The sequence below is a fragment of the Aulostomus chinensis genome, chromosome 14, assembly GCF_037954235.1.
Source record: "Aulostomus chinensis isolate RoL2024-O1b breed Wild chromosome 14, RoL_Achi_v1.0, whole genome shotgun sequence".
In the NCBI taxonomy this organism is placed as follows: Eukaryota; Metazoa; Chordata; class Actinopteri; order Syngnathiformes; family Aulostomidae; genus Aulostomus; species Aulostomus chinensis.
The window spans coordinates 1,172,773-1,197,772 of NC_141333.1; the positions used below are offsets into that span (position 1 = coordinate 1,172,773).

The 25,000-nt window shown below is 48.5% G+C and overlaps 2 protein-coding genes across 9 annotated transcripts in view; one reads left to right on the forward strand and one right to left on the reverse strand.

Moving 5' to 3' along the window:
• Positions 1–21,978, reverse strand: part of kifap3a (kinesin-associated protein 3a) — a 29,370-nt gene extending 7,392 nt beyond the window's left edge. For 3 of the 5 annotated variants that reach the window (XR_015119297.1, XR_015119298.1, XM_086224744.1), the window contains exons 1-19: positions 21,734–21,978; positions 20,506–20,637; positions 20,243–20,388; positions 20,089–20,147; positions 19,868–20,009; positions 18,335–18,434; positions 17,103–17,227; positions 16,875–16,973; positions 15,962–16,140; positions 12,944–13,106; positions 9,267–9,367; positions 6,977–7,082; positions 6,767–6,879; positions 5,720–5,885; positions 4,654–4,779; positions 4,443–4,541; positions 3,385–3,470; positions 572–761; positions 407–488 (exon numbers count right to left, since the gene is read on the reverse strand). Coding sequence is in view for 3 of the 5 variants with exons in the window: in XM_086224744.1 (XP_086080870.1) it covers positions 407–488; positions 572–761; positions 3,385–3,470; positions 4,443–4,541; positions 4,654–4,779; positions 5,720–5,885; positions 6,767–6,879; positions 6,977–7,082; positions 9,267–9,367; positions 12,944–13,106; positions 15,962–16,140; positions 16,875–16,973; positions 17,103–17,227; positions 18,335–18,434; positions 19,868–20,009; positions 20,089–20,147; positions 20,243–20,388; positions 20,506–20,637; positions 21,734–21,774 (2,255 nt within the window). In the remaining 2 variants the exon portion in view is untranslated. Of the gene's footprint in view, positions 294–406; positions 489–571; positions 762–3,384; positions 3,471–4,442; positions 4,542–4,653; positions 4,780–5,719; positions 5,886–6,766; positions 6,880–6,976; positions 7,083–9,266; positions 9,368–12,943; positions 13,107–15,961; positions 16,141–16,874; positions 16,974–17,102; positions 17,228–18,334; positions 18,435–19,867; positions 20,010–20,088; positions 20,148–20,242; positions 20,389–20,505; positions 20,638–21,733 lie in introns of all 5 variants that reach the window. The other 2 variants (XM_086224746.1, XM_086224745.1) reach the window with 2 other exon arrangements.
• Positions 21,473–25,000, forward strand: part of ntmt2 (N-terminal Xaa-Pro-Lys N-methyltransferase) — a 13,821-nt gene continuing 10,293 nt past the window's right edge. For 3 of the 4 annotated variants that reach the window (XM_086224753.1, XM_086224757.1, XM_086224754.1), the window contains exons 1-3: positions 21,473–22,186; positions 22,290–22,382; positions 23,572–24,596. In XM_086224753.1, coding sequence (XP_086080879.1) covers positions 24,398–24,596 — 199 coding nt within the window. In that variant the 5' untranslated portion in view covers positions 21,473–22,186; positions 22,290–22,382; positions 23,572–24,397. The remainder of the gene's footprint in view (positions 22,187–22,289; positions 22,383–23,571; positions 24,597–25,000) is intronic. The other variant, XM_086224755.1, reaches the window with a different exon arrangement.

Genomic DNA, 25,000 nt, shown 5'->3' on the forward strand with positions numbered 1-25,000 from the left:
AGCGAATAGTGATTCAGAATAACAATAGGAGGGGAGAAGCGCTGGCTGGCGTCTGAGAGCTGAAGGTAAACACTGGCACATGAGCTCCTCGCACATTTCCAGGTGGTTTAGCACCTGAGCAGCTCTTGCTGGCCAGAGGGCCGCTTTAGCGTTGCAACATCATCCGACGACATCACAAAACAAAGTCAGAGACGCTACAAGTCCACCATCATTGCTTCCACAGCGGTTACTGTCGAACACAAGACGTGGGAACCTAATTCAGGTTCAGCCTTGGTCACATGACATGGAAGCTACTGAGAAGAGAAAAAGTTGCATTTTATTCTAACAAACTTGGTAACTTCACATACTGAGAGGTTCATGTTCTACACCAGGAATTGGACCCGGGCCCGAGTAGGGTGCTCAGTACCTGCCCAGGAATCCCGAATCCCCGTTGTGGAAGTCGGTGAAGAACTCCGGACTGATGACACCGTCGGCCGACACGATCCCGTCTGGACACAACAACACAAAGACGAGTTCACGTACACCAACACCTGTCAGAGCGTTTGGAGGAGGAGACTAGAGACTGCAGTACCTGCGCTGTAGAAGAGGTCAGGTCTGTCCAGGATGTCTCCGCTCCCTATGAAGGGTTCTCCGTCATCTCCGTCCAGGAAAGGCTCACCCGCTTCATCCATCTGGCTGTTCTCCACCATCTCCAGCCACTGGCAGTTGTACCAGCGGAACTTTTCATTCTGGATCTTCTTGCCCCACTCCTCGTCATACTCCTGCAGAGACGCCAAGCCCAAACCACAGCTGCAGTTGTTCAGAGCGGACCAGGAAGCTGGAAGCTAGCGGCTAACAACAGCAAAGCTGGCCAAACTTATCTGTCACACTCAGTTGAACCAACCCACCTGTGCTTGTTTATGTTGTGTTCTAGTTCTAGTGAGTGTGTTCTTATTCTCCGGCCGGGTGTCAGTGGATCACTGATCATACGTGTGGATAAAGAAGACCTGGATTATACCAGAGGGCGATCTGGAGGGTTGGTAAACAGATGTTTTAGACAGGTTAGCTGTTGTTAGCGGTCAGTCTCCGTTAGCCTCAAGCTAAATATACAGGGCTGGATCTTCCTGCATTCTGGGGTCACAAAAAACAAAAAAAGTGATGCAGGAGGGGAAAATGTCTCGGTGAGAATTTTGGGTGAAGTATTGCTTAAAGATCAAACGCAGTCTGTCTGACATTGATACAGAAAATATTCAAGTCCATCTACATGATACTTTCAATACTTAATATGATATGGTAGTTTCAGTACCTTCTCAGCCCACCAGGGGGCCGCAGCCCACACTGGCTTGGAGAATAACAGGTAAACGGCCAATTAAGGCCTCCAGCCTGCTTGCGTGCGTCGCTTGGTGAACCGCAGACCTGTTTTTTTTTCTCTGCGGGGGCTGAAGGGGGAGCGATAAAGGGAGCCTTTGAGACTTAACGTTCAGGTCTGAAAGATTAATCACTGAGACGCAAAGCAGAGCGCCATGGGCACTGACAGCCACCCGGGACCCTGGACTCAAACGAGCCTATTGAGCGTCACATGCCACCTCCCCAGTGCTGGAGCGACACCAGACAGTCAGAGGCTCTAATAGCGCCGTGACTCAGGTTTTGATGGAGCAATTTTTGTCTGCAAAAAGTTTAAATGACCAATCAGCTTCTAGTGGCTGAGCTCATGACAGAGTGAGCTCATCCCAGCAGGAATGTGTTCCAGGCGGGGACGCACTGAATCAGGCTTCTGTCCCCACCGAAGTCCCCCACGTGTGTCGGTACATGCGCAGGGCCACGCCGATCAAAGGATGACATTTCCACGGTTGTGTCGTGTGCAGCCATGAGGACCCCGATGATTGTGTGTGTCGGCGGCTCTGCTTTCTCTCTCACCACCTCTGACACACTCCAGAGCCTGGCGGCAGCCTTTCATGTGGCTCACAGCTTAATAGGTCTCACTGATAATTTCAATGAAACACTTCCTTTGGCTCGCTACCCAGCCTGGCTGTAATCTACCACTAATTACGCTGATCTGAGGTCTGGCAGTGATCACATGCTGACTGGGAGCTGACCACACCTGTCAGTCACGAGGTAATGCAGCAGTTTATCAGTCACTTAATCGCTGATGTCAAACTTCACTTGTCAGCGTTTAGGGAAGGTGAAGGTTTCTGAGGAGATCACATTCAGGCTGGTTCTTGTTAGTGTGGAAGGATCTGATGTCACACAGTCTTACCAACACCTCGATGTCTCACCTGCATTTGTCTCTGATCTGGTGAACAAAAACCTAAATGTAAAATCTGTTCTGCTGCTGCATCTTATGACTTGAAGTAGATCTCATTTATAAATCCACCAGCTTTTATCGTCCATCGTCCCCAGAGGCAGACAAGAAGAGAGACTAGTCTAGGGAGCTGAGACCCAGGCTAGTTAGCTTAGCACAATGAATGGTAGTGGGTAGGAAGTGTTAGCGTGGCTCCGTCTCTGCCTGCATTAATATCAGGAGGGTTGTGTGTAACCATGGTGATGAATACCAGTTTAACATGAGGAGACGTTGTAGTGGTAGAATCAGACACGTAGCCGGAACTACTTTCCTGACTGGGCGCAGTGATTTCACGCAGCACCTCCAAAGCTCCACTGGAACTTGGGTCAACAGAACCAAAGGTTTGTTGAGGACTAGAAGAGCGACTGCTGCTACTGATGATGAGGAGGAGGAGGAGGATTCCTGCTGGACACACCAGCATCCTGGACCTGAGCTAGCTGATGCTAACACTTCCACCCACTACCAGCCATTGGGCTAAGCTAACTAGCCTGGACCTGAGCTAGCTGATACTAACACTTTACACCCACTACCAGCCATTGGGCTAAGCTAACTAGCCTGGACCTGAGCTAGCTGATGCTAACACTTCCACCCACTACCAGCCATTGGGCTAAGCTAACTAGCCTGGACCTGAGCTAGCTAATGCTAACACTTTACACCCATTACCAGCCATTGGGCTAAGCTAACTAGCCTGGACCTGAGCTAGCTGATGCTAACACTTTACACCCATTACCAGCCATTGGGCTAAGCTAACTAGCCTGGACCTGAGCTAGCTAATGCTAACACTTTACACCCATTACCAGCCATTGGGCTAAGCTAACTAGCCTGGACCTGAGCTAGCTAATGCTAACACTTTATACCCATTACCAGCCATTGGGCTAAGCTAACTAGCCTGGACCTGAGCTAGCTGATGCTAACACTTTACACCCATTACCAGCCATTGGGCTCAGGTAACCACCATTCAGGACTTGAGCTCGCTGATGACTTTTTTATTTTGATATGCGGTACGTTGTAACGCCATGACAACCTGTTTCAGGTGTTAATTGTGAGGGTTCCTGGGTACTCACAGCAATGATGTCCAGAGTATTGTCGCAAACCTTTCGGATCTCAGCGTTGCTATCGTGCATCAGGTCGATGAGGTACGCCGGTGCTTCTAGGACTGAGACTCAAGGAAACAACGTTTATTCGGTCAAGTTAACTTGGAGCAGCGTGAAAAGTTCCAATCAGACACTGGCTTTGAAATCAATAATCTATACTTTCTGATTGGCAACAAATCCCACCAGTTATTACCATTATTACCATTATACTTATTTTTGATTGAGGTTTGCTGTGAAATCCTTATTACCTCCACCAAGGAGGATTTAGATGAGTCGTAGCACCACCTGGTGGCAACAGGAAACAACAGGTTTTTCTACATTTTGATCTTTAACAGATCTGCTCATACGAGGTCAGGACCACCTTCAGAACTCGGAGGATGGGTTATTGTAAAGACTGAGGTTTGGTTAAAGGGCATAACCGTGGTGAGGCGGCCATGTTCTATATTTGACCATTGAACAGGAAACTGTACTGACACATTAGGCCTGTGCTGGATGATAGCATTCACTCACTCTGTAAATCTGGCTGGCAGCTCTGAATCTTCAGCCGAGGGAGATTTAGGTTGTTGATTCTTGGCAGGTTGACTGCTTTGTGAAAATATTCTGCCTGGCAATTAAGTTTGAAGGCAAATTCAGAGCTTTTGCTTCTTGTTCTTCTTCCTGCAGTGACAAGTTTGCAGCGTAGTACAAAATGTCTCTAGAAATTCTCCTCATGGAACGGCGATACTCGTACATACAGGTCAAAGATGTTGCATTTAACTGAGTGACACTTGTGAGGAGACGTGAACTCAGTAAAAACTGCTACATTCTGCTACGTTTCTTTTTTGGAGGTCTTTGTTGCAACTCAGTCATCACAGCATGTTACAAGCTTGTCACCGGAATGAGCAAGAAACGAAAAAATTTATAGCTGCACAGGGACGTTTGTTTCCATGTTGTGGGCCAAACTGAGACCGGCCGCGGTCCCTGGGGTTCCCCTCTGCCCCTGATCTCCTCATCCCTCCCTGGTGTCTGCAGCGCTTCAAAAAAGATACGTGTGTCCTTGACGATGACGTCTCTGGTGGCTTTGTGAAAGACCATCTGATAGAAGACGTAAACGATCTGGCACACAAACTCATCGTCCTCCTGTTGGGCTGAGGAGTGAACCAACAACAAGAACAGAGTTCTGAGCCTGGTGGTCCATTCTGGCAATATTTTGTAAATGTATTAAGATGGTGACAGAGGAGCTCAGGTTTTGCTGCTCACCGTTGAGCAGCTCAATGAGAGCAGGGATGATGCCAGACTTGGCCAGCATGGCTGCACACGAGTCGTCCATGGACACGGTGCCGATCATGATCACCACCTCCAGGATGAGGTCATCCTCAGCAGAACCTGACAGCGGGGAAGAGGAGCTGAGCGGATGACTGCAAAGAAAATATCCTGTCCAGGGACAGAAAGGACCTGCTTCTGCCTGCAGCTGCGGCTCTGAAAACCCACATCGTGAGACCGAGCCAAGGCTTTGTCTCCATTTCTATCTGTAGAGAGGCTGACTCAGTCTCCAGCAACAACCTGGAGGTCAGTGACTCCTCTTTTTATCCATAATCATGACAATAATGATGAAAACATTAGCAAAAAAGAAAAGAGCTGGCAAAATCTACTGAAACATACCAATACACCAATAATTCAATAATTAGGCGATAAACATCTCAGATAATTCTCATCGTGTTCTACAGGGCTAAGATGACATTGGAACTTCTCTTGTCTTCCCGCCGCTACCGAGTCACCTGCCAATTTTCTACTAAGTGAACGTTCCTTGGTCGGCCATCAGTATCCTTTTCTCTGTCTGTTGGCTACTGGACACGGAGGTTCCACCTGGACTCAGGTCCCAGCTCACTAAGAACTGTTCTAGTTAGAATATCAAAACAACCTCATGACACTTGAGCAGTTAAACACACAACTAATAACAATCAATAAATCAATCAATCAAATCGCAGTCAATTAAAACAATAAGACAGATGCACCTCTGACAGCCAGAGTGGAAGAAGCAGGGTGAGAAGGTCAGCGGCCATGACAGGTTAAGTGATGGTGACAGTGAGGTCTTTGCGTTAATGGTGTCCCATGATAGTGTGATTTAGGGTCAGGGGTCATAGGTGAGAGGTTAGAGAGCTACAGGGGAGAAATGTGGCGGATCTTCCCTCTGGGCTCATGTACGATACGACGCTCTGTCTTTAAGTCAGGTCCTCGACTGTGAGAGTGATGAAAAGGTTTTAAAGGTAAAGGTAGAAAAATAAGAACAAAAACAGATGTAAGAGGGCGAGTGTGAGAAACACACCTGGTTTGAGTCGGTCTTTCAGGTAGGACACAAGGTTGTACTCTTTCAGCACCAGCGCCCAGTCCAAGTCAGGGATGGTCAGGTTGGCCAGCGTGCCCAGACACTCAATCACAAACTCCTCAGCCTCGTCCTCGCTGATCTGAGCCGCCAGGTCTCCAACGTGGTCCTGCCAGGGACACGAGCACACAGAGGATCACCAACACTGAAGGGGCTCAGTCGGCAAGTCTGACCTAAACAGCTTCCACCGATGTGAGTATCAGCCAATCCTTCCAGAAAAATGCAGACTTCTATTGTGATTGCTGTGGGCAGAAGTGCTTGATGAAAAACACGATGGGATACGCAGGATATTTATGTGATGAAAAGGCAGGAATTCGAAAAACTGTGGTTTGATGAATGAGAAAAAAAGTGATTCCCCCTACTCTGTTCTCACTGGGCTACGACCTGACTGTGAAGAGTCTTTTCTTCTGACTTCCTGTGACGCAGCAAGCACGCTGTGTCACAGGAAGTGCTGGGGATCATGAAGTTCTCATCTCGTCTCATTTCAAACCTCAATAAACACGGCTCCAAATTACTAAACCTCCATGAGTCACACAAGTTCCAAACTTATTTTTGTTGGCAAATGAGACGGCTTTGTAGACTTCATCATGTCTTGCCGGGGTTAGCAGCTTTCAGATGACATCACTTCACATCGTTCCCACGGCAACAGGAGGAAAATGGCCGCTCGTGTGAATTCAACATTTTCAACTTTCTGATATGTGTGACTCTTTTGCAACAAAATTGCAGGGATTATGAAATCATGCAAGCCCCGCATATTTTGCGTATTTTGTGCGGAAATCACGGTTCATGCTCCGAAAGTGCTGCGTCTTTGTGTGGACTTTGGCTGGTTATGTGTTGAATTATGCGACCACATAATGGCATTTTCTGGAGGAACTGAAAAGCAACGACTCAGAGCAGGGGTCCCGCTGCCTGTCAGCCTGTACAGCTGTCATCAGCCGCACCGAGCTGGTCCACAAGCTGCCCTCGCTGTTGTTTTGTTCAAATACTGACCAAGAAGAGGCTCTTGGTCGGTCCACTGTGCTGGGACAGATTCCTGATCATCTTCATCACCAGAATGTCCTTCAGTTTCATGGACCGCTTCACCAGCATCTTCAGACCGTTTCCTAGGAGACCAAAGAGGAGGGAGGCAAGGAAGAAAAGGGAACTTCTGAGGTAAAACCACAACAGGGTGGAACCCATCCGATCCTTCAGATCTCGCACCTTCACACATGACCTGGGCGTTACTCCTGTTAGCAGCCAGGTTGATGCACAGTGAGATCAGCTCCACATCCATCTCCTCCCCGCACTCAAACACCATCTTCATCAGCTGCCAATCACAGGGTCAAAACACAGGCTCATCACCATCAAACAGCTTGTTACCATGGAAACAACAGCTTGTTGGGTGTTGCAGCATGTAACGGTCTGAAGGGAAACATGAAACACCAGAAATGAATTGTTTGTCAGACACCAAAGATTTGCTCAGACCTTCAAGTGAAACTTGGAAACCCCTGTTTTCCTCTTCCAGTCCTCCCCCACAGGTGTTTAGAGCTAACAGAGGTGTTCATTTGTGCTTCCTGCTCCTTCTGTGTGCCTCCAGAATGCAGTAAGAGCCAGCCACGTGGGCGTCACTGCCACCGGGGGGAGATATGTAGTTCAAAAGTGAAACTGGGAGGTGATTCCTGAAGAGAGGCGTCATTCCTGAACTGACCCCCACCCCTCCCTGTGCTGTGCTAATTTAACATTAAACAGGAAAAGCTCTGGGCTGGAGGTGAGGGGGTGAGGGTGGGGGTGGGTGAGGGGGTGAGGGTGGGGGTGGAGGTGCGATGCCTCCCCATGAGGAGTCAGGAATAAGAGAGGGAAAGAAAGGTTGGGCCGGCCTGGGTTAGGTATCACATACCAGGGGCCCTGGACCCCAAATCAGCCACGTCTAGACTCTCTGGCACCTGCCTCTGCTTTTTTACCACAGCCAGCCACCGGAGGTCCCGTCAGGCCCGCGGTCCGACCAGCGGAGGCCTCCTCCACCCCCACCTCCACCTCTGCTTCCTACCTCCCCTCATGCCTGACATCCACATCCAGAGCCCAACAATGACCCCAGTAAAGGCTGGCCGGGGGGCCGGGGGGTTGGTCACTAGTCTGGGAAGGTGATCAAAGAGGTGGTCAAACATATGAAGTAGGTGAGAGGAGATGAAAGGTGGGACAAGACCACAGAGAAGAGACGCACGAACACGTAGGAGAGTCTGACTCAGAGCTCAAGAGGGACGCAGGACGTGGGTCCAGGGACCCCCAGGAGCCCTTCAGGCCCCTCCAGGGAGCAAAACGAGGAAGAGCTGTTTTACTGAACTCCAGACACAATATCAGACCCTTTTTTTTTTTAAATAAATTTCTTTAAATTTCCAGGTAATTTCTTACTCCAGGGCAGGCACTTTTCCCATATTTTTGATAGAAATCAAGGGAAATTGCTAAAATGATCAAATCAATTGAAAAGTCAAATTCTTTTAATGATTTTGGTGCCTTGGACGGTTCTTTGACTGCTGTTTTCCCAACACAAACCACCTCCAGCCGACGCTCCACGCCGCGTCTGTTCTGTTGTGAAAGGCGTCTGAATGTCAGCCAGAACATCCCGGACCCTTTGAGCAACATCCCTTTGAATGGGGGATCTGCAGCTTACTGAGAGTCAAGTTGGGGGTCCAGGTTCAGGCCCTCTGGTCTATGCTGTGGTGATCTGGCAACGCTGGTGTGTAAACGACCTCCACCAGTATTCTCGGGTGTGTTTGAGTACATCCCTTATGTCATCCTCAGTTTTGCAGCAGCAACAGAAGTGACGTCACAGCCGCCACGTGTTCATCGCTCCGTCCAGTTTCTGGCATCTTGGATGAGCGAGAATGTTCCCACCCCCACCACTGTACTCTGATCCAGAGATAGTTGGAGAAGATCAGAGAGTGAGCAGGCCTCAGACCAGGTCAGAGGTCACATCCTGGTCATGCTGTGATCCAGCGTCCTCTCTGCCCCGGGGGACGCCGGGGTCCAGACCCTCTGAACAAGCAGCACACTCTCCCCTCCACATCTGGCCAGCATTTACACCCAATCTCAACAAACAAACACAAGCAGATTTGGCTAATCGCTAGTGATGAGAGGAGCAACTGACCGGGTCAGCTCAATCAGGGGGCGACGAAAACCCTAATGTTCACTTGGAAAGGTGAAAGAAATCAGCCTGAGGGGGGTTCAGCATTAGTGGATCTTCGTAATTTCATTTTGGTGCCTGAGCTGATGTTCCAGTGTAGTCAAACCAGTGACGAGGCTTGTGAGCGAACTGGTGAGAGGCGCTTTTCATCAGGAGGAAAGAAAACATGTCATCGGAGCACAAGGGAAGACTGAGGCTGGTTTCTGGTTCCAGATGTGCGCGTCCCTCCCTCTCGCTCCGTTCTCATGCATTAATTCCCCTGGTGCCGTTAGCTACCCATGCTAATGTGTCTGTCGTGGTCTGCTGGCGGCGTACATTAGCCAGTCTTACCTGCGGTATGCAGTCTGTGTCGGCAAACATGGACTTGAATCTGTCGTCCATGCTGATGTGGTACAGAATGCACATGCTGAGCTGTCTCTGGCCCTCGTCAGCTGCAACATAAACAGAGGAGGAGGAGGAAGAAGGAGGAAGTCGATGGATGAATGACTGGTTGTGCCGCGGCGCTCTGCGGAACGCCAATGACCACATCTGGGGGAGCTGTGTGTTTTTTGAAAATATTAATGGGCTGAATGGCCTTTTTAATAGTGATTCCAGCTGCAGGTCAACTGGCATTAAGTGAAGAATCAACTGCAGTTTCTCAGTTTGTTGTGTTTGAGGCAGTGCAGCAGACTGAGAACAAGATTCATTAACTGAGGAGCTGAGACATGCAAAGACTGCTTAAACGAAGCTCTCGTATTCAGAAATTCCAGTGCCGTCCTCTCTAAAAAGGCAGCTATGACACCGTAACCATGTTGTGACAAACATGTCACCTCCACCTCGAATGTCAAAGATAGGAAAAAAATCTGATCTTCCTTTTGCAGAAATGAGTCCTGAAGTCATGGCGCTGTTGCATCTCACACCTGCACCTCAACTCAGGAGACTAAACCCGTCCGTTCTTCACGTGTTTGACATGAACACAAGACCAGTGGAGTTGTTAGCTGTAAAATGGACTGTTATTATGTTGCTTTACAATTTAAGTGGTGATAAATTCAACTGTTAGATGCTAACAGCTTGTTTGGATCTTAGCTCTGATGTTTTCACAGAGTCAGAGTTGTTCCATGACTGCAGTCCTGTAGTGTCCAGGAAGCCAGAATATAATTTCAATTAAGTTCTGATTAACTGTGCAGGCCTAGGAAAACACGCCCTGCTGGTCCCTCCCCGTCAGTGCCGTGAGCCCACGTCCTGGTTTTCCTCCTGCTGGGTTTGATTTGGGTGAACACGTCAGCCTCCCCCTTATTTCAGCGCTGTTGTCATAAAGCTGTTAAACCGGCCAATGGAGATCAGTTTTTTTGGCAACTTGTTGAAAAAGTTTGGACAAATTTTTCAAAGTAAGATACAAATAAAGTTCCACACCTGCGGTGATTAAAACAACATGTGGTGCTGACCTGAGAGAGTGAATGTGCACCACTGTATCGCTAATTTATCAGAAAGAAAGACAAGATCTTTTCAAGGTCAGCAGCACCCAGCAAATGTTAATGGCCTTCATTGTTTCAGGGTGGAAAACAGAAACATGAGCACAAGGAGAACACGAGCAGAACCAAGTGCAGATGGTCAGAGAGCATTTGTAGTTCTGTGAATTGACCCTTTAAGATGAGTGAAAAACAAAAACACGAGTGTGTTCCCTCCTCTGTCACCTCAGCGGCAGCTCCAAGCAGATAAAGACGGGAAGGATGGAGTGTTAGACTGTCAGCGCGCCCGGGACATTTATGAGTTTGACCCCTGACCAGAGCTGGAGGCCTGGAGAGGGCGGAGCCAGCCAGGCAGAATTAATGGAGTTCAGAGCAGAGATTGACCTGGGGGACTTTTCATTAAGAGACGTGTTAAGAGAGAGGCTCTTTACTGGACCAGAACCACTGACAGACCTCCTGTAATGCTGAAGACTTCAGCGTGGTCCAGTTAAAACTGGTCCCAGCCGTGTTCAGTCACTGGCTGTATGGGGAGCAGAATCACAGAATATTAGATCCAGATGTGCTCAGCAAACCCCTGGAATTAATGGGGGGGGGGGGGGCAGGCCGAGGGGAGACAGCTTCTTGCTTTAATTGGGAAAACAGGAGGAAGCATCAATTTTACTGCCGTTAATAAGTTAAAGCTCCACCGCTCACTGCCCGGGTCCTTCCAGCACAGCAGCCACCGGCCCCAGCATGTGTTTCTCATTAGCGACGCCCTTTACCTCAACCAGTACCTTCAAATGCACATGAACACACACACACACACACACACACACACACACACACACACACACACACACACACACACACACAAGGCAATAAGCCAACTCCCTCACTGGTAGGAACATGGAGGATCCTTTATGGGCGAGGAGAGAGATTCTATTAAATGTTCAAAACACCAGTTGGGTGGGGGCACGAGAGGTGAGGGCGAATTAACTAGACTGTTCAGGGGCAGTTAGTGGGAGAGCTAAACTCCAATTACACCCCAGCCTGATTTAAAACTGCCCAACCTTTGTAAAATTACACCCACACACGTGAAGAGACGGGGCTCAGCTGTGGCCTTGTTATTGTGTTTTTTTTTGGATAAACAAGCAAACTGGGTTTGGTCCTCATGGGCAAAACACACACACACACACACACACACACCACAAAACAAGAGGTCACCGCACCCACGTCTCTGTAATGAGCTGCATCATGGGAGCAAAGCTACCGATGGATCAACCTGGGGATGATTTCTGTCCTCAGGTGCTGGTATTCATCAAAGGTCAGGAGATAACAAGCCAACACTTCAACATTCTCACCAGTGGACTGGTGGGGACACAACAGGGACCAGCTGGATGCTAGGACCTGACCATACTTAGGGGTGAACAAGTTTGTTGACTGGTGAAATTGTTGTAGTTTCATTTCCAGTGCTAACCACACCACTCTAAACTGGTTTCTAGTGCTGGCCCGTTACTGGTACCACCCCTGCTGCGTCTCCCTCCCATTTTTATGGACCAGTTCTGCAATAAAGTTAGCAAGTAAGATCTGTTCCCTGACGAACTGTCACACTCGTCTGAAGATGCCAGAGAGAAATTCTTGGTCAGGTGCTGGTGATGTGGATCACGTCAGAGGCTCTCGGACCACTTTCATCTGATCATGAAGGCCGTGACCCCGGGTCAGGTCTGGATGGAGCGTCTGATGGGTGACAGCCCCCTGCCTTCCCGCCCTCGTCTGTCTTGGGAGATAAGACGGCGAGAGTCTCAGCTGAGCAAATGATTAATGACGCCTCGGCTCACATACGGAGAACTTTACATCCATGAGCAAACAGACTCATACAGGCAAACGCCACAGTGTCAGAACTCGAAGCAGGCGTGATATTTCAGCGTTAAGTTCGATTATATATGTACCCCACTTCCTGAAGGAGCAACCCCCACCCCCGCCACTTCCCAAAAAGCTGCCCCACCTAAATCTCTGAAGACCCCTTCACCTCTCTGGCATGCTCCTACAAAAACAACATTTGTGCAGAGGCTCTGGCGTGTTGTTCTAACAAATATATTATATTAATTATGCGAGGTCACCCGAGCCTCCCCCAGAGAGGCTTCAAAAGGCCCGTCAGAGATGCTTCTGACCGTGTCGCACCAACACACCAACTGGAGCGCTCAGGAAGTGACTTCTCTAATGGACACCAGAGGTCTGTACGTTCCACCTGCACACACAGCTGAGGAATAACAAATTAGCGGCGGCGCTGCCTTGGGATGGATGGGTATTCCTCAAGACCTGTGTCTGTTTCTGCTGGTAAAAATCTGAAACAGATGCAGTGGAATAATGGCTCCCCTGACACGGCGGCGAATAAGCGCAGGACAGACCCAGTTACTAACATGGAAACTGACGAGATGAACCTCAGCAGGAAACTAGCGATGGTGCAGTGAGGCCTGCGTGATGTGTGTCTGTCTGTCGACTGTGACCTTTGACCACCACGTTCCCAGAGCATGTCAGTAGGAATGGGACGTACACACATTCATAAATGAGATCAAGTACCGAGCAGTGAGGAGAGTTTGGCGATGAGGCCGGCCTTAACCATCTGGCTGCGGAGCGCTGTGTCGAAGGAGAGGTTGAGCAGGAGGCGTAACGTGGTGCTCTGGAGGTCCTCGTACTGGCAGGGGACCAGCTGGGCCAGTTTCTCCACCGCGAACGTCTCAGCCTGCACATGTAAACACACACACACACACAGATTGATCCTCTAACTGTGGTATAAAACACCTCAGCGCAGCAGAGCCATGAACAGGTCTCACCTCCGAAGATCTCTGGCTCTGGAGGTCTGAGAAAGCAGGAGTCAGATTGAACGAATGAGTCACAGCTGATATGTCGTCTATCAGCCTCATTAGACAGACGAGCTAGGAAATTTCCACCCACTTCGTCACTGTGGCCCCTCAATTAGGAATGAAATCACAACTCTGATTAGTGAACAAGTTTTATCGTTCCTTGGAACCTCAGTCTCCAAACTTGTCGACCTCACAACTAAGAGAAACAGGTCAAAGAGAGGAGCTGCAGGCCTGTGAGAGCGTCTGATTTATGCACACGGACGAATTTGAATGGTGATGACAAAGTAATTTGAAATTCCTGTTTCCAGTAGTGACATCATTCTCCCAGGATTTGTACACTGTGGCAGGAAAAAGCCAGACGGGTGGTTGCTAGTTAGGGTTTATTGCAGCTAAGCTAATTAGCTTAGCTGCAATAAACCCTAACAATGTAGAGAAAAGTCAGAGTCAGAAGTCTTTTAGTCCCAAACTGTCTTAGCCTGCATCTTCCCTTCATTTCCACTCTGTTTGCTCATGGGTGCATGTCAAAGATGCATGTTCCAGGCATGAAAAGACGTAGTCTGAGGCCATTTGTTTTCCAATTGTAATCGTAAAAGTAAAGTTTCACCCTAACCAACCAATGTTAGGGCACATTTAGCCATGATGATAAAAAGAACTCATTCAGGATTGGCTAGTGGGCTGTTGATTCTTTCATAAAATGAAAGGATAATCTGTGATTGTCTGGGATTTTCTGACAGTTACAATAATGACTGTTACCCAACAGAAGACCTTTGTCAGCGTTTTGGCCCGAAGCAGCTCAACATGGGATCGATTTCATGTTCTACTTGAACCAGGTATGATCGGGGTTTTCATCTAGTTTTCCCTCTTCAAAGGCTGGTTTTGGAGGTTGTCCCTCTCTTGAGTGGCAGGTCTGAGGACAGGGACAGAAAGACCATGAGCCGAACTGCTCTGTGGTTTCAGGCTCTCTACATAAAAGTGGACTTGACTAGAAAACTGCTGCATCTGACGAACTACACTTTAATTTGAAATTAGAATTTTCATGATTACTGTTGTTCTAACCTATTTAAAGAAACGCACATGTGGCTGGTATCAGGCCACAGCTGGTAACTACCAGCCTCCTGGATATGGAACTTTCCACCTTTCAAACTTGCCTCTTTAGTCTCTCTCTTTTTCTGCACTGTTTTAATCAGTCTGATGATCATTTCTGATAAATAACAAGCATGATGAGCGTATGATGTCACCTGCAGGCAGGTGGAGGTGTTGAGCTGACAGACACAGACAGCAGCGCGTCTCATGGACGTGGAAACGTTCAGACACCGGCGTCCACGTGTTGTCAGGTTGGTGACTGTCAGCATGACGCAGCCGTGTCACTCAGGCCTCCACCGCTTGTTAACATGGCGTGTTTCCCTCCCCGCAGCCAGACATCATCAACCTGCTCCCAGTTAAAACACAGCTACTGTGTGTGAAACCAGCTCCAGTCGCACTGTCACCCACCAGACGCTGAGCAGCGTAATCAGCTGCAGCCGCGTCCATTCCCGCCCACATTCCTGCTCTGTTAGTGGCAGCGGCAGAGAAATTGACCTTATCAGTTTGATGCATGATGAAATCCCGATGACGTTCTGTGTCATTGTGAGATATTCGAAGAAATGAACCCTTCAGGTCTGTTTCCCCTGCTGGAACCTGATCAACACTCACGTGGTTTCCCTGCTGGATGAACGCCGGAGAGGCTCGAAACTCCCTGAAGTGTATTATAATCGGACTCAAAGATACACTGAAAGGGAAACAAGAAGATAAAACCAGCTCCTAACAGGGTCTGGCTTTCATAAAGACCCACAAACTAGGCCAGATTGAAACCAGGTGGGCCTGGATTAGGGAGAGCCGGAGCACCGAGGTTCCTGTATGAGCACCATGGGACACAGAAAAAAAGTGACCCTCCAAGCATATTTGTACACTGAAGTCTGGTGCCGGTGTTCCACCTGGCGTTCTGTAGGGTGATGGCGATTTTTCAAAGTGACCAGGAGGGTCTGACAGAACAAGTAAAGAGTGCAACAGGCATTTCCTGTATGAACCTGAGAATACCGGTCGAGTTGTCAACTCAGCAGGGTTTCTCCGTCTTCAGAGAAATGACGGTAATTTATAATTCTGATGCTTTTCATAAAACATCACACGTATGGTTGTCAACACAGAGGACTAAAACAAGACGAGCACATCGTTCCTATTTTAGCTTCACTTCCTGTACCACAGGACTGATTTCAGACTCATTTTCCTTGCATTTAAAGCGACTATGTCCTCATACGACACTGCAGTTTGTCTTCTTATAATCCCTCTCAAGCAGCCTGGTCCTCGCGTTCAGAGGACGGCTGAAGGTGGAAATGTTCCTTCTGTTCCTCAAATCTCACGCAAAAGTGTGCTGCAGAACAGTGATGTCAAAGAAAAGTTCACCTTTGACCCTCGTGGATAAATATGGCATCACATTGTCATTTGATTGAAAGTTCAAATGTGTGTAAAATTTTGTCATAATCAGTGTATGATTCCTGGACTTCCATGAGGCCACAGTGACCTTGATCACCTGATTAGTTCGTGCGTCTCCATCCAGGTATTCCTGAGATGTCATGTTCACAAGGAAGGACAGGAAGGACAACGAGCAATGTCTCATACCCCGGCATTATCAAGGTAAGGAGTGGAGGTGTAATACCTCTTAAGTAGCCCATAATCCCTCCCTCCCTCCTTCTCTCACCATGTCATTCTTGTTCTCCAGGAAGATAGACAGTTTTTTGAGGAAGGAGACGACCACCAGCAGGAGCTCCTCGTCCGTGCGGTCCAGGATCTTCACCAGCATGTGGACAATGTTCTTGTTCCTCATCTTCAGCTCTGTGCGAGTGTCTTCAGCCAGGTTCCGCAGCAGACACAGAGAGACTGCAGACAGGGCGGCATCAGAGGAGGAAGCTATACAGATGTTTAACAGTAACAACCCGGCCGGAGCAAGTATGTAGAAATGCACTCAATAGGCTTTGATCCTGATGACCTGGGGCTCCCTCCACGCTCGCTACAGGTGGAGCTACAGGTGGAGCTACAGGTGGAGCTACAGGTGGAGCGACCTTCACTGTGAGTCTCATCTGTGTAATGAACTGTTTGGTTTGTTACTCTGCTCACCAAACTCACCACCAATACACCAGGAACATGGGCGAAATCTGGCCTGTTACAATGTGATACATCTGCAGTCCAACAAGACACATCCCAGAGGAGGTCCAGCCTCACAAACCTCTCCCCCTGGGTCCTGACACCAAAAGCGCACCAGTCAAGAACTGCAGACCAAAGAGCTCCAGTCTCCTCCTCTGGTGTGGCGTCAGTTCTTTACTGGGTTGAACTTTAAACAACCTTCCTGAATCTGCACACCTTGAGTGTTTATGTTGTCAACTACTGTTGTCAGACTTTTTTTGAAATCCTTAAAGAAAATTTAATTTGTCAGATCGCTACAGAGGTCCGGCTGTCGGCGAGAGTATCAGATTTGCTTTAGCAGCATTCACTGTCACGGGAAGTTGAGAGTTCCTGGTTTTCTGTGTGACGAGCTGCTACCTGGTGGAGCTCTGCAGCCTGGTCGAGGTGTCAGATCAAACGCACAACTTTAAGGAGCCAAATGTTTCAGGTACCTCTGAGAAGCTGCTCCTGTTTGGTCACGAGGCTCTGATACTTCCTGAAGGACTTCTCATGGTCCTTCTTCAGGTTCTGGTTCTCGGAGGATTCTTCAGGTGGACTCAGTTAAGAAAACAGAACCAAAGCGTCACAGTGATAACAACCCCGGAGTCTCGACATTCACAAACAAATCTCACAACATTTCAACAACTTGTGTCTTCAGCAGACAGCGGCCAGGAGGATATAGGCCGTCTTCTTCTTCTGCAGCTCGTCCTGCCACAGGTCGTGCCTCTTCAGCTCATGTTCAATGATGTTCATACACAGGGCCCCAATCTTGAAATGTGTGACCAGGCCATGAAACTGGGAGAAACTAGAGGAGAAATTTAGGGGGAGGAGGGTCAGGAGGAAAGACTGCCATTTATCCAAAAGTAGCCTCTCAAACCTGAAATGGTATTTGGGATTCCAGCTGGGAGCTGTCATTTAAATGACCCACTCCGTCACCCCTGAAGTAGTTTAAAAGGTAAACTGTCAAAGTCAAAACACATTCAGTCAAACACTACGTCCTGCTCCGACTTATAATCAGTCCAAGTCGCACAGTTTCACAATCCAAATAGCATAACACGGAGATGGAGACAGGCCAAGAACCACGATCGGTTTTCAGACAAACACGTTCTAAATCGGCTCTGACAGACGTTTATGTATTATTCTAGCGAGGGCTAATTTTAGTGTTTCCGAAGCCTCGGCTGGAAAGTGAAACTTCAGTGCGCTGCCAGAGGTGGAGGACTACCGTGGGACAGAGGGAGAGACCTTCTAGGGTTCAAATATGCAGAATTGCTAACATGACAGTCAACCATAAAATCTCATGACTGATATGAGTACCAACCTAAGGCAACGTTCCAAGGTGTGTGACCTCCGCCTGCTACGCCGCCTACATCTGCTCCTAGCAGTGAACCACATCTGATACAGTCACTCAATGCTAGCGCCAGCCTGCACACCTGCATGTCATCACCAGTGTGGTGAGATGTTGTGTGAATTCACATTACACATCATCAAATGTGAGTGAATGTCCCGCCGCCCTGGGACGCTCGACACTGGACGTTGACAGGACGTCTGTCCCACACGCCAGTATTTACTATATTATCTCTATACAGTCAAGTTTATATGCGATCTGTGTCTACGTTAACACAGGAAAACATTGTTAATGTCACATGACTTCAAGGTCACCACCACGAAGCTTCAGGCTGCTTGTGTTCCCCCTGATGACCTTTAATGACCTCCATGACCTCTGTAGGCTCCTCTAGACTCTTGTTAGCAACCCAGGTCCTTCAGACGCAGAGAAAAACCCGACTTGGAGATGAGGGACCTGGACCTCACCAGGAACTTACTTGTGGATTTTAGGAGTCATTTGAGTGCTGCTCTACGCCTGCAGCCAGTCGGATGACTCCTGTCTTCTTCAAACACAAACATAGTTGTTTACCTGGAGAAGCAAAAGAAGACGTAGATGATGGTTGTTGCCAGATCCACACTCTGCTTCCAGTCCTCCCTCAGGACGCGAGCCAAGGCCCCGAGGGCCGTCTCTGACCACAGACATGACACAAAGACACATGTTAAACAGGTCAGAATAAAAGGAGGCCAGGCAGGAAGTCGATCAGATTGCAACATCCGGGGAATGCGATCAGGCTGCAGGCTCCGGGGACTGGAGTTATCCTGTGAGTTATGGGTCCTTCTCAACATGAAGACGTGTCTCAGGGTTCATATCCTCTTTCTTTGCTGACCTCAGGCGTCTCCATTCGCACGAACGCTCGGCTCTCGTCAATGCCGGAGCACCTGATGCGGAGCGACGGACAGAGTGAGATGACGATGTGTTATGACATATATAAATGAAGCAACGTCATCTCAGGAGGGCGGAGGGATGATGGTTCCGTGCTGCTGTGGAACGCACAGCCTTGTTGTCACGGCGTGGAGCTGACCTGGGATTTTGGTGCATATTTCACGACATAATTTCGACATGACAATTCTTTCTTCACTCAGCTGTTTATCATTTACATGAGAGCGCAGCGTTGGTGTCACCCTGGAGTAACTTCCACCGCCAGTCAGGTCACACATACTCATCCACGGATGGTAAAAGCATCAGGAGCAGGTAGAGGTTCGGTTTCCTGCTTAATACAGGATACAGTTCACTCAGATATGAAGGTTCCGTCATCATCTCTTCCCTCGTGCTGAAGGAAGGTCGGAGGAAGTTTTTTTTAGTCCACAAAACACTGCTGGAATTTCACAGGAAAAGTGCTTCACTAATCTCCCAAACAGCTGAAGTACATACTGACCAACCATCAAACATGGAACAATTCCAAAATAAAAGCATAAAATTCCTGCATGCTGCTCATCTGAATTGACTGAAGTGTCTGGAAGCCTTGACATACAGAGTTGTTTTGGAAAACCTCGCTGACGCCATGTTTTAGCCTCCCTGCAGCCTGGAGCTCAATCAGTGAGGCTAGTTTATGGTTTTATTGTGTATTTTCTAACATCTGAATTCTGGTCTACATTTACCTCAGTTGTTTGGGAGCTTATTGCAACCCCTTTTCCTGAAAATCTCCAGCAGTGTTTTGAGGACTTAAAACTTCACCTGACAGTCCGTCACATCCATCTCCAAATGTCTGGCAGGGCGCATGCTAACAAGTTAAATCGAGTGAATCTTTTCCATCTTTCCTGTTCATCCCATACGATGCCGACCACAGAAAAATCACAAACTGGAAATACCACATCATGGGCGTACGCCTCGGCAATGTGCGCCTGTCACAGTGACCTTAGACTGCCGATATCTCTTCAGTTTATCCTTGAATCCCAGTGGAAGTTTTTGCAAATTTGGAGAACTTCCCTCGAGGTGCGACAGAGGTACTGTGTGTGAGGTACAGACGTACGGAAGGACGCACAACCTCATCTCATTACACCTGCAGCTGTGAGCTTTTGGTGGCGTGGAGGCATAAAACTGTTGTCTAAACAGAGAACACACCGTTCTGGATGAGCTCCTCCAGGTTGTCGGGGTTACGAGCCAGCTGGAAGATGAGTGTGGCTCCTCTGATCTTCTCCTGGACGTCCTCGTACAGCAGCTCCACGTACTCATCCACGCTATTGATGCTTGCGTCCTCGTTCAGCTGGATGCAAACAAACCGGCTGTGAGAGCTGACACACACAGCAACGTTCATCGGCACGAAACGCATCTTCAGCTCTCACCTCCACTCCTGCGTACGCCGCCAAGTCACGCGGGGAGATGCGTTTCTTTTCCTGGTCATCTGTGAACAACAAAGCATTATAACCACGGAATGACATCATGAATGCAACCGTCTGGTGGGCTTCTAGTAGGATTTAAAATAAAACTCTTCAGTACCATTTGACTGTTTGCGGTTCTGGAGATAGAAGAGCAGCTGCTCCACCTCGTGGATTTTGGACGAGTGGATTAAGCGACATTCCTCCACCACCTTCCGAGCCAGAGAGGAGGTGTCTGTGCTGGCGTTCAAGCTCTTCAGACGGATGCTGAGGGGACGGAAGCATGACGGTGTGTTTAAAGGAGGAAAGAAATCATGGAGACTCTGATGTCAACACACGCCAAGAACATAAAGAGAACACTCAGGGACACAAAGTCATTCTCACATTTTCTGACATTCTTTTCGCTCTCCCACCACAGGGTCCCCCAGCTCCCCCAGGATCGTCGCCTCCACCTCGTACTGGACCACAAGAGCTTTCTCAGTTGGGTGGACATCCAGAGAACAACCCTTCACTCTCCTGTGGGTCCCAAAGGAAGCATGAAGACCTCAACATTCAGTATATCAAGTAAATCCAAACACTGATGAGTCGAGTGGAATTTGCTGCCATTTTATCATCCGTGACAGAAAATGACACATCTCCATGTTTCAGACTGTTGGATGCACCAGGAGCGGCACGGTGGCGCAGTGGTCAGCACTGTCCCCTCACAGCAACAAGGTTCTGGGTTGGAGGCTGCTGGGATAGGCCCCCCCCCCACCCCCCGCCACCCTCACCCCCCGCCACCCTTACCAGGATAAGCGGTGTGGAAGGATGGATGAATAGATGGATGCACCAGAGAAGCGCTAGGAACACATCACTTCATTTCTGGGACATTGTGATGAGCATGTTTTTAATTTGGTGAATTGGTGAATCACTAACATGAGATTTATGAACAGATCTGTCTATACATACAGTATATATATATATGTGTGTGTGTATGTGTATATATATGTATACATACAGTATGTATATATATGTGTGTGTGTGTGTATATACGTATACATACAGTATGTATATATGTGTGTGTGTGTGTGTATATATATACATATATGTATATATATACACATATATATGTATGTATGTGTATATATATACACACACACACACACACATATATATATACTGTATGTATACGTATATATACACACATACACACACACACACACTGAGTGAGTTTTACAATGATCTTGTTCCAATAAATTATTTCGGTGTTTCATGTCGTTTTAAGCCTTTCAGTGTATCAGCAGCTACAAATCGAACACTGTCGTGGATGACGTCAGCTGCTGGTCTAGGTCATCTCTCCTGAGGGTGTGTCCTCAACATCAGTGGCAACAACATAGCTAAAGCTAACCAGCTCACTAGCTAGCCGACTATCGATCTTCAGGTCGTCCGTCCTGGCCTGTTGTTATATTATGTTTATTCCGGAATCGTTCCCGGGTCGCTGGTCGGTGGGTCATTATTATTCAACCCGCCTCCGGTGGTGTGGTCGGGGCTGAGCCGAGCTGCATCCCTCTGCTGGCTGCGGCTCTCCCGCCAGCACCCAGCTGGAGGAGCGAACCGCGCGAGCGGCAGTTACCTCTTCAGATACCGCGGATCTGCTGCGGGCAAAGCGTCCATCTCAGCTAGCGAAGGACAGTCCTCATCGGCTCTTCTCCCATCCAGACGGCGACGGGCGGTGCTGATGATGGAGGACCGGAGCGGATGTTGTCAACCTGCCCAGCTCGTTGCCAGGGCGGCGATGCGGCGGCAGGCTACGGTGTGAGCGGCCGCGTGAGGTGGCGCCGCCCGCAGGTGCGGAGGACGATGTGCCGTCGAGGGAGCTTCCCCAGGCTGAAAGATTAATGACGTCATCACTGGCCGTTACAGCTGCTTCCTGGCGTTGAAACACTTGTAAGGCTGTAAAGGTGTTTCCAGGTGACAGGTCAGCACACCGCCTCCTCTCGGCTCTTCAGCTCCGAGGTGGAACTCACAGAGCAGCGACTCTGAATAAAGCCGCGCTCGAAGAGATGGAGTCGGGCGCTGCCGGCAGGTATCCATGATTGTCTCAGTGTCAGTCTGATGAGGTGACGATTCACTTCTTAGGTTGAGGATTGAAATTCTTGGTTTCATGAGAACTGTTGCTCCTCTTTTAGAAGAGAATGTGTCTGCAGATATGATGGATGACCTGGCAGCAGGGCACAGAGGTCACAGAGGTCACCAGGCGAACGCCGCTTACATAACAGGAGGTAAGAGATCCTTCAGCCGTGCTGGTGTCCTGCAGGCCGGTGCCTGCACTCTTTACCATGACGGCGTTGTGGAGGAAGAAGCTGCTGTCTCCCGTCAGATGTTCAGCTTTATTAGCATGATGGCTAACTTAGCGAACAAACTAACTAATTAACTAAATTGAAAACTCTGTAAAACTTTAAATGTAGAATTCATACATTTTTCAAAAACCTGGATTTCTAACGTTGCTCAGCAGAACCACACTTTTTGTCATGTTTTTCTTCTTTGTAATCATTTTTCCTTGCAATTTGCACTTTGTTGCACAGTTTCCCGAGTTTTGAATCACTTTTCTTTAAGTATGGCAACTTTTACAACAGATAATTTTTTATTCTTTTGTAGTATTGTACATGATTTAAATTTTTTCCATTGTACAGATAAGTGAAACTTTATTGACAATAGTTAGAACAGTGACAAGAGGCAAGTGTGAGCCAGTCAGTCGTCGGCTTTTGCGTCACATCAGAGATGATTTATCAGGATAAGACAAGAACTGAACCACAGGTCTTCAGTCAAACAGTGTCCAGAAGAATACACACCATCAGTCGGAGGGCTTTGTTCTAATTCATGTTATGTTTCTTTCTTCATGTTTATTAAAGAATGAAACCAAAAGTTAGAAAATGTCTGCAGTTACAGGCTTTTTAACCTTTAAATTCAGGTTTTATCTTTTATTTATGGAGAAGAACCCTTGAAGCCTGGAGAAAACGTGTAAATCCTCCTCTGTTGTGAGCTGAACTTTATTAAATTTAGAAACGGATAAACAACCAGTTCGTGCAATCAATACTGTAACATGGTAAATCTGCTCTGCTGGTCTCAGCAGCAGTCAGGCTCCACCCACATCTGACAGCTGATGTCACGCCTCTAAATTTAGCCTGCAACTCGTGATGGATAAACCAGAATGTTGTTGGGGGTCAAAAATATTGAGTATACCCTGGTGATGGGCTGAAGGAGCTGCAGGAGATCCTTGGAGACGAGATCTAATGATTGGTTCAACAGATTTAACTCCAGATATGTTTGCGGTCCGATGACCAGCTGAAGGAGGTCAGAAGGTTGACACCCACGCTGGTTCCAGCTCCACGTGTTGGAAAACAGCTTTCTGACTGCAAACAAATAGAGAAGTGAAAATTAAAATGACTGACTTTCATGATTCGTGTGCAGGTATGTGCTGCCCTGCACGCGACCCCCTGGCCTGACGTCTACCTCGTGGGACGCCGGCCCGCCTCCTAACGTCACCCTCCCTCCTACATAATAACTCCTTCCAACCGTCTCCTTGTCTGCTCTGCGCTCCTTTCAGTGTCAGATTTAAGTAAATTAATCCTTCCTTCAACTGTTACAACCTCAAACTCTGTCCTCCGGTTCAGCCGCCACTGTTGAAGGGACACATGACCAGGCAGCGGCGTAGACCCGGGACACAACCACGAATCCAGCTTCACTCTTCACAAAAGTAACCCAGGTTGTGCTTTGATGAAACATTGCTCACAGTTGTTCTGAGCGGGAATTCAACAGTTGGCCAAATCCCACACGCAGCATTTTGAAGCCTAAACTACTGATTGGTTGATTTCTGTGTCAGCGAAACGGGCTCCATGTATACAACCATGAGAAGACATGGCTAATTTTAGGGTCCCCATCGTATGGCAGCAGAGGTCAGACGTATGGACTCTTTCATGTGCTGCTGGAATCTTGTTCATTCTGAGAGGGAGGGCGTATCCCTCTATGACCCAGCCCCCCTTCTCCAAAACCAGCTCCCTGAGGAGGTGATCTGTAAATCTGGAGGGACGTCCTGAGCAACGCCTTGTGAAAAGGAACTCTGCCAATCACTTGAACACCTCAGAGGCGTGTTGAAGACTCAGCTGGACAGATATAGCAGCAGCAGGAGAGACGGCGTCCCAGACGGGCACTGTAACTCCGCGTGTTACGCTCCTCCAGTGCCGCCCAGACAAACACCCTCCAGATATTCAGTGCTACTCAGCCCCTCAGAGCCAACATGGAGATTTCCCTTGAAGATGATAGCAGGAGCTCGTCGCCCAAGTTTGAGTACAAAGCAGCTCACCAGGCGATCAGCGATCGCTGGAAAGATACGGACGACACCATGTGTCGCCACAGCATGTCCTTCCACCTGCACCACACGCTGCGGAATGAGTTCTTCGCCAGCTACCTGTACCTGCTGGAGAAGATTCCTCTGGGTAAGGAGGTCCACACAGAGCTCCACACCAGCCGGGCGCACAGGCAACAGGTCCAGATTCACAACCTTTTCTTGACCCTTGACTCCATGGAAAATTGGGCTGAGCTGAAGCGGCTCTGTGCATGTTTGTGTTCGCTCGCTTTCCTCGGGTGCTGATGTTCTCCAAACACACCACACAGAGTAAAGGTCTCTGATTCAGTTCCTTCAGTTTCCCTTTCAGACAGCAACAACGCAATCCAGTTAACTCACAAAGAATTTCAACTTGCTCGCCTCAGCAAACGCTGCAGTTGGTTAAAAGTCAATAGTTCATCCCAAGATTAGAATCTGACACCCTGACAGGTTTAAATCTGAAGTCAGGTTTGATCCCCGGGCCCTGGACAGCGAGGGTGTGGTCCGGTGTTCTGA